This window comes from Marmota flaviventris, chromosome 11 (genome assembly GCF_047511675.1).
Source record: "Marmota flaviventris isolate mMarFla1 chromosome 11, mMarFla1.hap1, whole genome shotgun sequence".
Classification (NCBI taxonomy): Eukaryota; Metazoa; Chordata; class Mammalia; order Rodentia; family Sciuridae; genus Marmota; species Marmota flaviventris.
Window position 1 is genome coordinate 45,513,293 of NC_092508.1, and position 14,752 is coordinate 45,528,044.

The 14,752-nt window shown below is 29.8% G+C and overlaps 1 protein-coding gene across 5 annotated transcripts in view; it reads right to left on the minus strand.

Annotated features, from left to right (window-relative positions):
• Positions 1–912: 912 nt before the first annotated feature.
• The window catches only part of Gulp1 (GULP PTB domain containing engulfment adaptor 1), a 273,951-nt gene continuing 260,111 nt past the window's right edge, over positions 913–14,752 (minus strand). For all 5 annotated transcript variants that reach the window (XM_071618999.1, XM_071618997.1, XM_034635935.2 and 2 more), the window contains 2 exons: positions 8,498–8,592; positions 913–2,898 (listed from right to left, as the gene is read on the minus strand). In XM_071618999.1, the coding sequence (XP_071475100.1) occupies positions 2,827–2,898; positions 8,498–8,592 (167 nt within the window). In that variant the 3' untranslated portion in view covers positions 913–2,826. The remainder of the gene's footprint in view (positions 2,899–8,497; positions 8,593–14,752) is intronic.

A 14,752-nucleotide genomic window follows, 5' to 3' on the forward strand; every position in this document is an offset into this window, starting at 1 on the left:
TATCAGAAATTCTATTTGAAAACGAATTCCCATCAAATCACTAAATTAAAAAACTTCAAATCCAAAACCCAAGAAACAAGAAGAAAGGAAGAAAATTATTGCCATTATCCTGTCTTGATAAACCTCACACTGGATATCTGACACTATAGACACTAACATAGGAAAAGTACCTGAATTTAAACACAGTGAAATACAAATGTTCCCAGGGAAGGTTTTGTTTCACTGGTTTTCATTTAGTAGCTCTATAATTTTCTTTTTCCTTTATGACTATAAAATTACTGAAGGCTGGGAGCCTGTCAATTTAACATATCTATTAGCATATTTACTGCCTGTTTTCCTACCCACATAATACATGTTATTCACATTTATTGAGTAATAAAGGAATTTTATTGTATGAATTTGGGACTTATTCACTGTACAAAGGCAATGTACGTGAGACTTGTGTGGTTCTAAGATGATTAACACTATGTTTTGGATAGATTCAAAACTTCATAATTGCACAATTAGCCATAACAAAAATTATATTATCAAGTCCACATTTTGAGACTGTGAGCTAAGACACTCTTTGTCTTACTAGTTTAAAAATTCCCCAACAATGGGAAGAAATTATTTACATAATATAGTTATTGCACCAGATGCTTCTAGTGAAAGGAACAAAATCGTGACCTCTCTCATCAGCAGGATCATGTCCATGTTTTCACAACTGAATGATATTTTCTCAAAAAAGCTAAAATGTGTGTGGGCTGTAGGAAATAAAGCTAAAAGTAAAGACTTTTTCTTTCTTTCCTGCCTTTTTTTCTTTCTTTCTCCCTCCCTTCCTGCTTCTCTTTCTTCAGCTTTAATAACCAAGGAAATTTATTGTACATAGCTGCAGATTATGTCTAGAGATTATTTAATGAGTAAATGATACAATTTAATTTATTTAAAAACTTTTATTCTCAGCAAAATCAAACATATCATTGAGTTTACATAGAAATACAATTTCCAATCATATATTCATAAAAATGCACTGGTGAAATCGATGTTCATAATTAATGACCAGTTATGCACTATTTAATCATGCCAGTAGCAGAATTGATTACCATTAAAAATTGGTAAAGTAACATCTTAAATGTGCAAATATCCTCTTAGTACTCTATTGTGTTACCACTGATAATAAATGGCCACTAATATATATATATATATATATATATATATATATATATATATATACCTATTACATAAAGCTTTTTAAAGTACAATAAAAATACAAATTCTATCTGTTAAAAAAAGCCATTTATGTGGCTTCTAATCATCCTCATTATATAAATTCCAAAATACTATATGACAAACAAAATTATAAAGACTCTTCATTATGAAACATATACTACCTCTAATTAACATATGACTTAGCAGATAATAACACAAACAAGAAGGTTCATATATACCATAAAATATAATGGAAATACATACAATTTTGCATAAGCATATTTGATTTGTTTTACTAGTGAAAATGTACCTTAACAATTGAAGAAATTTCCATGAGTAAAAGAACCGATTTATATATTCATTTATTTTTGAGAGCTACCCTCAAACTAAGCCTATATTTTCATTAATTTATTTTTCTTATAATGTGATAAAGATAAGCTACATTAAAATTTTTACCATCAATTTTTGCCACATTGATATTGTTATTCTGTTATATGATGGGCAAAGATATAGAAAACAAATATTTTCAAATGTCAGGGTTCATCAGCACATCACAAATAAGGTGCTAGAGAGAATTTTATATTGCTCATGTTCAAGAGGAAGCTGAATAGAAACTTAATTTTCATGAAAAAATGAGATTTTGATTCAACAAAACAAAGACAAATGGTATTGACTAAATATTTTGATAATTTATATAGATAGCTATCATAAATTTTAAAGTATCAAATGAATGGGGGATCAGAAAATAAACTTTGGTGAGGAAAAATATCTCTATCAAAGAAGAGAATATGACATGATGATAGTCCTTATTTAGTGACGAGAAATGCATTTGGCAAAGTAAGCATGGTTGCTAGGCATTGCACCTATGGTGAGCAAATATTCCAAATGTTTCACATGATGTTCAGCTGTCATAGCAATGTAACTTAACACATTAGAAATGAAATTTTAAGATTTCATAACTTTTCATTTTTTCCACATTTATGAAATAAATTTAACATTTTTAATATAACTAATAACAATAATTAATATTATTAGCTTGTATTTACTAATATTTGAAATACATTTGATTGAATTGTTATTGGAATTTCTATCCTTTTTTAACCAACTAAAAATTTGTGACCTGGTAGCATAGTAGGCAAAATTCAAATTTTCCCAACAACGTGAACATTTTATACATAGAATGACATCTGTCAAATGAATGGCAACATGCTTTTTCCTTTGAAAACAGGGCATGTTTAGTTTGGCATTGGTATATTTCTTCAGAATTTTAAGTAGTTTCATTAAGGTATGGCTTTTTGAACATCAATAATAAATTAACAGCCTGGAGAATGAACACAAATTTCAAGGTGCTAATTATTTAGAACTTAGACAAAGCAGATATTTGCATAATCTCTTTCAATTATAAATTCAACTACAACAGAAACAAATGAATTTTAAAGTATGCTATACATAATACTAAGTTGTTTTAAAATAAAATTACAGATCAACAGTGAGTGTGAAGAAATTTTATCGTGATGACTTTCAAAATATTAAGATATTAAAATATATTTTGGCACATGTATAATACCTTTCAAAGTAATAATGAACGATATATGTGTATACGAAAAAATTAACAGGGATGGACTCTTGTTCTTGACATCAGCACCTACTGTCTACTGGGTCGAGACAAAATACAGTGCCTTCAAGAGTTAGTCCCATTTTGAACCCCTCCTGTAAGACAGAATAAAATCATTAAAATAGAAAATGCCCAAGACAAAGTAAAATAAAATCAGTAAGTAGAAGAGAAGATGAACAAAAGTTGAAATCTTTGTACTTCAATCAACTAAAAAATAATCATATGCAAAATTCTGGCTTGTCGAATTTTTATACAGATGTACATCACTGGCAGTTCTTTTATACTTATTAAAATTTTAATGATTTAAATATATGTGAGGTTATCATGCATGAGAAACAGAAGAAAGTAACAATATAGGAAATTAAGTACTTTTAAGACTTAAATGCTTCTTTTTCAGTAGAACCTATTTAATATGTCAATTCTACTGTGACTTAATCTGTTGAATTTAAAGATAATTATTAATTTAAATATTATCAAGAGAGCTACACCTCATGGTGATGAGAAGTTCAAGATAGCCTGGTAATCTTCATCATTTTTTCCCTGGTTAACTCTGTCAGAGCCTGGGTAATATACATTTTGTAAATGTAGTGCTGTTTCTGGGTGCAGCAGAGCCCATTGTGCCTTAGAGAAACTTTCCCAAGTCCTGCTATTGTTCTGCCTCCTTGAACTCCTGTTTCCACCAGCATGTTTTAGAAGTTAAGTTGCTGCTGATTTATTGACCTTAAGTGCGTCACTGCCATGAAAATTTTGTGCTTTTTATTTCCCCTAACATTTTTTATTACAACTTTGTGGCAAAAAAAAGAAAAAAAAAATATGTGCTTCTCCACCACAAGCTCTTTTATTTTGCATAAGACAATTGAACTGTGGGCCACTGCTAGGTTTACCCTCTCCCTACATCTTTTTACTGGCCCCTAGTCTATGCACTATGAAAAGTGTAGACTCCCAACAATCAGTGGAACTAAAGGTCACATTGGAGGTTTCCTTGTGGAACCAATTAGACTACGTATTTAAAAGCATTTATCTTTCTAAATGCCAATGCAAGCATTTTCATATAGAGGAGACAGTATTTATAAACCTGCAAGACACCCTTTATTTGTAATTAATATTCTAACCATGCTCTTTACTATATGTATAGCATAAAGCAAGGCTATCACTGCATTTTCAAAACTTCTTTTCAGTATATGAAATACAAATTATATTAAATACAAATACAAATTAAATTCAGTAAAGGTCAGAGTACTGACCATGATTTTTTTTTTAAGATTTGTTAGTATTACAAAAAGAAATATTTTCCCATATTATGCATAGTTTATGCATAGTTTCTAGTGGCCACCAACTACTTTAAAAAGTGAATATTTTAAACTGAAAATATTGGAAATAAACTATACTTTCAAAACATTTTATGTGGATATCTGAAGGGCTACGTACTCTCATCTTCTAGTATATAATGTATGATATGGGATAGGTACATAGGTAGAAGTGATAACTAGACAGATAATTACCTTTGGAAAGGACTGATACCATATGGCGTTTTAATTTTATCAGTTCATTCTGAAATTAAACTAGTATCACTTCATTTATCCTGAAAATATTAACTATCAATATGTCATCAGTATTAAAGGCAAAACAGCAAAGTTAAGTAGGTATCAAACATTATTTCAATACTTGTTTGTAGAGCAGAACAATATCTCCATGGTGATTTTTAAAGGATCCTTTCAAAGTTCCCTTAGGAAATCTACTCATCCTAATTAGCACATACATCTTATAAAGCTCCTTGGTTTTATTTCCTCCTAAAATGAAATTTCCTGCACATTTTTGACCTTCCTTCAGAAGTTTCATTTTGAGAATCATAATTTAATTAATTCTGCATCCCTCCAACATTTCCATATTGTCTTGAATCTTAAACTTCTGAATGAAAAATGAGTCCTTTTTTTTTTAGGAATTGATGGGATTTATCATTAACTAGTATCACAAAAAGAATAATTTTACAGTTAACATTAATCATATAAATTATATAAAATATTTTGCTCAACTGCATTGCTTATTGAAATAGAGAAAAGCATATCAAGGAAAAACGTGTCATATGTAACAACTGTTTAAATGCTGACATAAGTATTGAGTCTATATTTTTCCTATGTATAGTTTTTTAATGACAGCATAAATAACTTTCTCATTTATGTAATATATTATATATATATATCAGCTATAATTTTCTATTTTCTCTACCAGAACCAACTTCCTGTATTGCAGTTCAAATAAAACTAATTTATCCTGACTATACAATATAATTTTAAATTTTACAATTACTTATTAACTTCCAGTATTTTACAATCATGAATATAGATAGTATCATATTTTTGTGCATAGAGATTTAACAAATTTCTAATTATTTTCTCCTCAGAAAATAATAGACTATTTCAAAGATTTTAATACCAGATACAAATTAAAATATTATTAACAAATTACCATCCAAAGGGAAGCTGTGAATGACTTAAAGTGATTGTTGCAAGCATTCTTTCACTTGTGCTAATTACTAGTAAGAAAATGAAGTAGTTAATTTGCTAGATCAAAATGGCATTGAAATTCTTTAAATTTGTATGTTTCCTTTTATTAGACAATACCTGTATGTATGTTAGCTGCATGTGGTCTTCTTTTTTGATCTTCTGTTTTTTATTTTTCTGTTGATTGTTTAGTTTCCTAATTTTTGTCTATTTATGTGTGTGTGTGTGTGTGTGTGTGTGTGTGTGTAGTATTTATATATCCCAGTGGAACAGATTATAAAGAACTTTATAAAACTACATGTGGGGCTGGGGTTGTGGCTCAGCGGTAGAGCACTCGCCTCGCATGTGTAAGACCCTGGGTTCGATCCTTAGCACCACATACAAAAATGAAAAAGTGAAATAAAGATGTTGTGTCCAACTACAACTAAAAAATAAATATAAAAAAACTACATGTGTATATTCTTCCTTATAAAAATCTATCTCCAGTTCAAAAGTCTGATGAATATTCACATATATTTCAAACATTTTTAACTGCCTAATGCTTTTGAAATTTACTTGGATATTATTGTAAGTTTTATTTACCTGGACATTAATATTCTCCTAAATTATTCACCATTGACTTGACACCATTTGTGCGTAATTCTTTCATCCTTCATGACTTACCCATCTTGTTTTTTAGCATATTAAATTATTATGGCTCACAAAGTATGTTTCTGGGCATCAATATTATCCCACTGATTAGTTTATAGGAGACATGTGCCACTCGGTTAAAATTATATCAGTTCAAATAACTATATTATAGATTTCAAATAAATATCTAATTTTCTAATTAGTTAAAATGAAATATAGCTTAGCATTTCTGCTTATAGTCTTAGATGCATGAGACATTCTGTGATTTGAAACAATTGAATTCTCTTAAGAATTACTAAGTCAAAATCCTCTGTAAATCAAAGAGGAAAACAATATTTCACTAGGCTTATTAACTCAATGCAGCATCCAGAAACTATTATACTATATTAGCCTTTTACATGATATGCATAGATAGAAATAGTAGTTAAATGTGCACAATAGTTAATTAGGAACAGCAAGGTTACTAACAAAATTCATCATAGACTTAAGTAAATAAAACATTATTTTACTTTAATGTGATTTTACAAGTAAATTCTGCACTAGAAGAAACAATCAAAAAGATGAAAAGCACAAGAGTGACTAAATCATGGAAAAAATAACCTTAAATTGTGAATAGTAAAACTTTAACCACAACTAATGATCTGATATATTCATATGAAATTGCTGTTTGAACATTTATTAAATAAAGCATGCAACATTAAGCTTTTAGCTTTAAAAAGGTTGTAAGTTGTTGAAAATAATATACCAACCATCGCTGGCGCTACCCACCATGAAAGCAGATGAGAATAAAAAAAGAGATTAAGAAAATATTAAAAACAGCAAAAACAAAAACAAAAGCACCACAGTTTAAAGTTCTTTGACCAACACATCATTCAATCATTCTGATAGTGTTTCTCAAACTTGATTGACACAAAAATCGTGAGATGGAGGCTCGTTTTTTAAAATCTATAGAATTTTTAAATTTTGTATAAAAAAAACCTTCCTAGCCAAGTAGTTTTTATGACCTGCATCACTCTAACAAGTACTGCCCTATCAGTGCCCATGTTTGTGTTGTTCCTACAAACTCATTAGTCCCTGGTTGTATAAACCTAATTGGTTAAATGATGAAAAGAAAAGGAGTTGATTTTATATGAAATACATCATCATCAATAATTAATCATGCAGGTTTTGAGTAAATTTTTCATAGTATTTGAAATACATAAAAAGGTAGGGAATTTGCATAATCAGAAAGGATGCTTATTGAAAAAAGCAGAAATTTAATACAGTCATTTTAATTTTAGCCATATAATATCACCCACTCTGTAACATTAAAGTTCTTAATTTGCATTTTGTTGGTGATTCAATGTCATTTTTATTTAATTATTTTTTGCATTCATAATTATGTAATAAATGTAAGGGTAAGTTGTTTATAACTTTTTTGTCAATATTTGGGAAATAAAAATTTAAGTAGGTTTTACAGATAGAAAAAAAATTTTCATAGAAAAAAGAACTACAAATCATCCAACTTGAAAAATATTGTTTTAACATCTACTTTGAAAACACAAGATAAATATGTTTTCAAAACTCAACTTTTAAAATGTACACAGGATTAAATCTACAAAAATAAGGAGTTCACATAATACTTGGAAAATAGGACAGTTCAAAATGAGTAGAAGGGTATTTGTATTATTTTTCCAGGAAGAGGAACATGTTTACTAATGTTAGATCAGAGTTCACCCACTAAGTTTTGGGGGGTGTATGTGTGGGAAGGAGTGAAGCATGGAGAATGATGGAGTAACTCAGGACTAATTAATGGAAACACCCACTTCATATTGCCTTAATGTCTTCACCATCTCTTCTCATGAACCTTCATTTTATTGGTGTCTATCTGGATTTTACCATATAGAAACTTTTTCATAAATAATAGGGCCTAATACCTTCATCAAAATGTAAGGGAAAATATAAAGAGAAGACTTTAGTCTTTTCAAGCCTGCTTATTAATCATGGAGCATTGTATAAAGCTTTTAAACCCAATTTGCTCAATGTTTCAGAACAGTTTAGAATTCAAAAGTGAAAAAGGAGACAGAAATGAAAACCCAACTCACTACATTCCTAAAGAAGCTGTCACTGGGTGTCTGCTTTTTCAATAATAGCCCAGAAGTTATGAACCACAGCTACAATGCTTCCTTTCAGACAGAATGACTTTACTCTTACAAAGATTTTCCCACATCTACCCATTTACAATTTTGAAATTGTTAAGACTGAGAAATCTTATAAATCTATTGCAATGGCCTTTTAATTTCTGGATTTCAAACAACAATCCATTAGAATCCATGCCATATTGTTAAAAAAAAAGGAACCATCGTATTTCCATGGTAAATTGAACCATAAAAATAAAAATCAACAACTTAATCCTTATTAGTCGTATTTTTAGAACTAGATGTAATTTTTAATGTAGTTACTTTTAAGTAATTTTTATATTGACAATAATTAAAGAAAAGAGTAGTTTTGATATATAACATTTTCTTTGTCCCAAATTTAAAAGAGATAAGCCATTTATAGTTCAATGTGTTAAGATGGTTACCTGCATCTCATCTAATTTTGATTGAATATCTGGAGGGAAATCCCCTGCTCCACAGTTAAATGGGTCAAAAGGTTCAGCTCCGAACAGATCCCGTTCTAAAAGGAAGAAAGTATTTTAGTAAAGGAAATGACTAGAAACAAATTGGGGCAAATCTGATTTCAAAGGCAGGATTATATAAATAAATACAATATTTATATGATCAAATAAGCCTCTATACACTTACATTTTATGTTGATCTTTCTGGAGTTTAGACTAAGGAAGTAAAAATCCATTTTAGGAGATTAAAAACTGATTGGGTTATTTGTTTTCTTATTGTTTAATTTTTTGAGTTCTTTGTATACTCTGGATATTAGGGCTCTATCTGAAGTGCAATCTGTATTTGGGGTAAAATTGGGAGTTCATAACCAACTTGAATCTAATGTATGAAATATGATATGTCAAGAGCTTTATAATGTTTTTAACAACCAATAAAAAAAAATTTAAAAAAAAAAAAAAAAAAAAAGAATAAAATGTTATTGAAATTAAAAAAAAAAAAAAAACTGTTTGATTATAAATAATTATAATCCAGAGATGTTTCTGTGTCTTTAATGTAGAAATATAAACCTCAATAAATATTTGATAATTAATATAACACTTGAATATTTGCAACATGTAAAATGTACTAAAATTGACATAATTTTCATCAAGACTTTCCTAGTTCCATTTATTGTTATGTCACAAAAAATTAGAAAGTGATAAGACCGAAGAGATTAGTAAGAAGTTTTACATACTTTTATAACACTTTTTACTCAGAAAAAAAATCAAGGCATTTTATCGTATGTACTATGAAATCATCATCTTCATAGATAGCCACAATGAGACAAATTTTGAACAAAAATCCTCCTATATCAGCAATAAATTTATATTTTACAAGACACTGCTCTAACCCCTGAGCTATGAAACTTTTATCCTTATATTTATTTTTAAGAAAACAGCAGGAAAGCAGTATTAAAAAAAGTTCTTTTTGTGTGTATTCTTAGGTATGTGCCACTTTGTGTCATTAAAGAAGTAACAAAGTTAAAATTATGTTTGTAACTTATAGAACACGTGTGACCTATTATATACTTTAAAAATTTGAAAAATATTAACATTTGATTCCTCTGAATCAATTCAAATGAAATCTGAATTGGAAAATATTAAATAATGTATAGGAAGAATATTGATACATATTCATACCATTGTTTTGCTGAAAACAAATTCCCAGCGGGGTTCAATGGTATATAAGAAGTAATATTTATGCTACTTCTTTTTATCATTTCCTCTAAAATCACTCAGGCACTCTCATCATGAAGGATCCTTGCTTTTCCCAGTTCCAAGTATTTTTCAGTTTCTTGAGTTATAAATAAGTTAATAATTGGTAAAATGTTTGGGAGTTTCTGGAACTGGTGAGTATTATATAAATAAGGGGAACATATAATTCATTATCCAAATAAGGCACTTCTAAAAGTGAAAGGAGCATTCTCAACAATTACATTGGGACAAAACTCTAAAAACAGAAGTATTCTCAACAATGGGAATGTATTGTTACTTTCTATGTAACTGATGAATATACTGTTACTGTTTTTACCTCCCTCCCTCAGTCTGACAGGGCTCAGACAATAAATAAAAATTAGAGAACAGAGGAAATTTTGTTTGGAAGCATGTTCTGGTAACCATGATACTACAAGTACATGACCCAGTGTTTTTCACATTGTAGGTGTTTGTTTAAAAGAACAGATTAACCTAAATGACAGACTGCTGATCAGAGAGAATAGAGATTTTCATAAAATAGACTTTTCTCAAATTGGAACTACAGAATCACTAGAGATTTCAGGTGGGTTTTGGGGAGTATGTGGTATGAGTGGACATGCTGTTTTTTTCTGTCAGGAGGTTTCCCAACTTATTCTCATGAGCCCATGATTCTCTTCCAAGTTAAAGAACAAACCACCTTGCACATTAAGAGACTAATTCCATGTAAATTAATAAACATTACAGAACTCTCTGGTGTTTTTTTTTTGTTGTTGTTCAGCTCACATGGGTATCAATTCAGAACAAAAATTATAAACAAAATTAAAATTAGTTGAGTCTGATGCAGGGGTAAACGAATAAAAACTAAGAGGTGGTGCTTCACTCAGTCATTCTTTGCTCTATTCAGAAAATTTATTGAACACATATATCATGCATTTTCCTAGATAATGGTTTAAAGTAGCAAAGAAAGGACATTGTTCATTCATTCACGGAGTTTATAGACAATTAGGGAACATAAGTGAATCTGTGAGGAGGTCTAAATGTGTGAAAGGCAAGGATAAAGAAAAAGATGCAGACACACTCATAAGATAAAAAACAAATTAAAAACACTCTATCATAACATCAGGGTGTTGGGGACATTTTCTAAAACACACTATGATATGTATGTCATGAATTATTTCCTCAATTTTGCATTGGCACAAAATATATCCAGAGCAATTAAACATATAAGTCAACTAATGTATTGCAATATATAGTTTAGTTTAAATTTATTTTAACTGATAATAAAAACATAAAACATTTTATTTATGGAATACTGTGTGTGTGTGTATATCATGCAATTTTTTTTATTAGATGAAGCATATCTGTTAGAGCATTATACATAGTAGTTGGGCTCATTTTAACATAATCATACATGCATGAAATTTTATGTACTCAATTTTAGTTCCTGTTCCCCAATCTTTCCCTCTCTTTCTCATTCTCCTTCCTCTACTGATCTTCCTTTCACTCTCTAATTTATTTACTTCTGACTGGTAATTTCTACATATACATAAAGGTGGAATTCACTGTAGTATATTTATGTTTGCACAGAGTGTGATTTTGTTAATTTCATTCCACATTTCCTCTTCTTTCCTGCCCCTCTTTCATCCCTCTTGATCTCCTTCTGCTCCACTGATTTTCCCTATATCTTTATGATACCTGATCCCTTCACCATTTTTTTAAATTGTGCTCTAGCTTCTACATATGAGCGAAAACATTCAATCCTTCATTTTTTTTAATCTGATTTATTTCACTTAGCATAATGTTCTCCACTTACATCCAATTTTTGGCAAATGCCATAATTTCATTCTTTATGGTTGAGTAAAACTCATATATATATATATATATATTGCATTTTCTTAATCCATCCATCTATTGATGGGTTGATTCTATAATTTGGCTATTGTAAATTGTGCTGCCATAAATATTGATGTGGCTGCATCATTGTAATAAACTAATTTTAGTTATATGGAATAAACTAAGGAATAAGAAAAGTTGGGTCATACAGTGATTCCATTCCTAGTAATTTGAAGAATCTCCACACTGCTTTCCAGAGTGATAGTACTAAATTGCATTCCCATCAACAATGTGTCAGAGTCCCCCAGCCCCAAATCCTCACCTGCATTTTTTATTTGTATTATTGATAATTACCATTCTGACTGGGGTAAGATAAAATCTTAGTGTAGTTTTGATTTCCATATCCCAAACTTAATTGCTAGAAATGTTGAAATTTTTTTTTCATATTGGTTGATCATTTGTATTTATTCTTTGAAATTTCTTCTTTTGCCCATTTATTGATTGTGTTATCTGTATTTATGTTGTAAGTTTTTTGAGTTCTTTAAGTATTTTGGACATTAATCCCATTCAGAGGAATAGCTGGCAAAGATTTTCTCCCATTCTATGGGCTGTGTCTTGATGCTCTTAATCATTTTCATTGTTGTGAAGAAGCTTTCAATTTGATGGTATCTTACCTATTGGTTCTTATTTTTATTTCTTGAACTTTAGGGGTCTTGTTAAGAAGTTGGTGCCTAGTTGGTGCCTGCAGTAATATGATGGGTTGTTGACCCTACGTTTTCTACTGCTTTCAACATTTCTGATCTAATTCCTAAGTCTTTGATCCACTTTGACTTTTGTTCAGGGTGATAGATAGGGATCTAATTTCATTCTTTTAGAAATGAATATCCAGTTTTCCCAGCATCATTTATTAAAAAGGCTATCTTTTCTCCAACAATTATTTTTGGGACCTTTGTCAAGTATCAGATGACTGCAATTATGAGATTCGCTTCTGTGTCTTCTATTCTATTCTGCTGATCTTCATGTCTATTTTGATGCTAATACCATGCTGTTTATATTAGTGCAGCTCTGCAATATAATTTGAGATCGGGTATTATTATGCCTCCTTCATAGCCCTTCTTGTTTAGAATTGCTTTGGTTGTTCTGGGCCTCTAATTTTTCTAAATGAATTTTAGGCCTGACATTTCTAGTTTTGTGAAGAATGTCACTTCTATATTAATGGAGATTGCACTGAATCTGAATATTGCTTTTGGTAGTACAACAATTTTGACAATATTAATTTTGCTTGTCCAAGAACATGGGAGGTCTTTCCACCATCTAAGATCTTCTGCAACTTCTTTTTTCAGTGTTCTGTAATTTTCATTGTAGAGATCTTTCACCTCCTTAGTTATATGAATTTCCAAATATAATATTCTTTTAGCTATTTAAAATATACAGCACATTTTCATTTTCTGAAGTCACTGTATTGTACAATAGCATACCTACTACTATTAAACTGTAACTGGGTCAATTGAGTAACCTCTCCCCATCCCTCACTTCTCCCTATTCTCCCCAACTTCTAGTAACTACAGCTCTAATGCCAACTACTACATGATCAACTTTTTAATATTCTACATATGAGTGTGATCACATGCTACTTCTTTTTTCTGTGCCTTGCTTATTTCACTTAATATAATAATGTTCAGTTCTATCCAATCCACCTTTCCCCAAACATCAGTGTTTCATTCATTTTTAAGCTTGAAAAATATTCCATTGAATATATGTACCACATTTTTTTTTAATCTATTCATCGTTAATGGACACTTAAGTTCTTTCCATTTATTGGCTACTGTGAACTGTGCTACAAAAAACATAGATGTCCAGATGTGTCTTTGACAAACTGCTTTCATTTCCTTTGGATATACAACAAGTAGTGGGATTGTTGGATCACGTTACTATTTTTAATTTTTTGAGTTACATCCCTACTGTTTTCCATATTTGATATACTAATTTACATAATGTGCAAGAGTTCCCTTTTATCCTTCTTCCAGTACTTGTTATCTTTTGTCTTTTTGATAACAGTCATTTTAACTGGAGTGAGATGATTTCTCTTATGGTTTTGGTATGAATTTTCATGATGATTAGAAAGGTTTAATGTTTTTTTCATAAACTATTGGTCATTTGTATGTTTTCCTGTGAGAAATGTCTATGTAGATCTTTTGTCCATTTTTACATTTTTCCTTTAGCTATTAATTGGTTGAGTTCCTAACATATTCTAGATATTAACTCTTTGCCAGATGTAATTTGCAAATATTTTCTGTAAGTTGTTTCTTTATTCTGTTGTTTCCAGTGCTATGCAGAAAATTTTGAGTTCAAAGTAGTTCCATTTGTCTATTTTTGCTTTTCTTTCCTATTCTTTTGGGGATTTTCCCCCCAGTTCTTGCCCATTTCAAAGTCTATTTTGAGTTGATGTTTGAAATATTTTCATAAGTTGATTTTAAATGTCCCTAATATTTTACTTAAGTCCTGTAAGTGAATTAAGTACACAACATGAGCAATGCATGATGTTGTGTTCCATAGGTGAAAAGAAATAAACTATAGATCCTGCCATATATTAAAGCCTTCAACTAAAACTTGAGAGTTATATTCAAAATGTATTAGTGTTAATGAGAAAGAATTCAATAAGCATAAGATCTCTTTTCTTCAGTTTCCCTTTGGGCTTAGTGACTGATTTATGGTCACTGGAAACTATTTTTTTATATTCTCTGACAGGGACAGATCAATATGCAGCTAAAATATCAAAAATGAACATTTGTTATATGCTTTTTAACTTAGCAAAAAGGTACTTTGATGTTTCTTCCAGATACATTGAAAATAAAACATAAAAGCAATGTTTTTTAAGCATTTTTGAAACCCTGAGAGTGGGGAACAAAACTTACATAGCATTAAGATATAAATTGATTCATAGAATTGATGTAATTTATACATTTTCCACCAAAAATACCTATATAGTCTATGATAACAGTAATATTTAAACTAGGATCTATTAATAAAGTTAAAAAATAGCTAAAATTATTACCTCCAGTTATTTTTTACAAAAAATTACTGATATAATCTCAAGTATAATAAACCTATAACTAAACAATTTTATTATGATGTAAGTAAACCTACACCAAA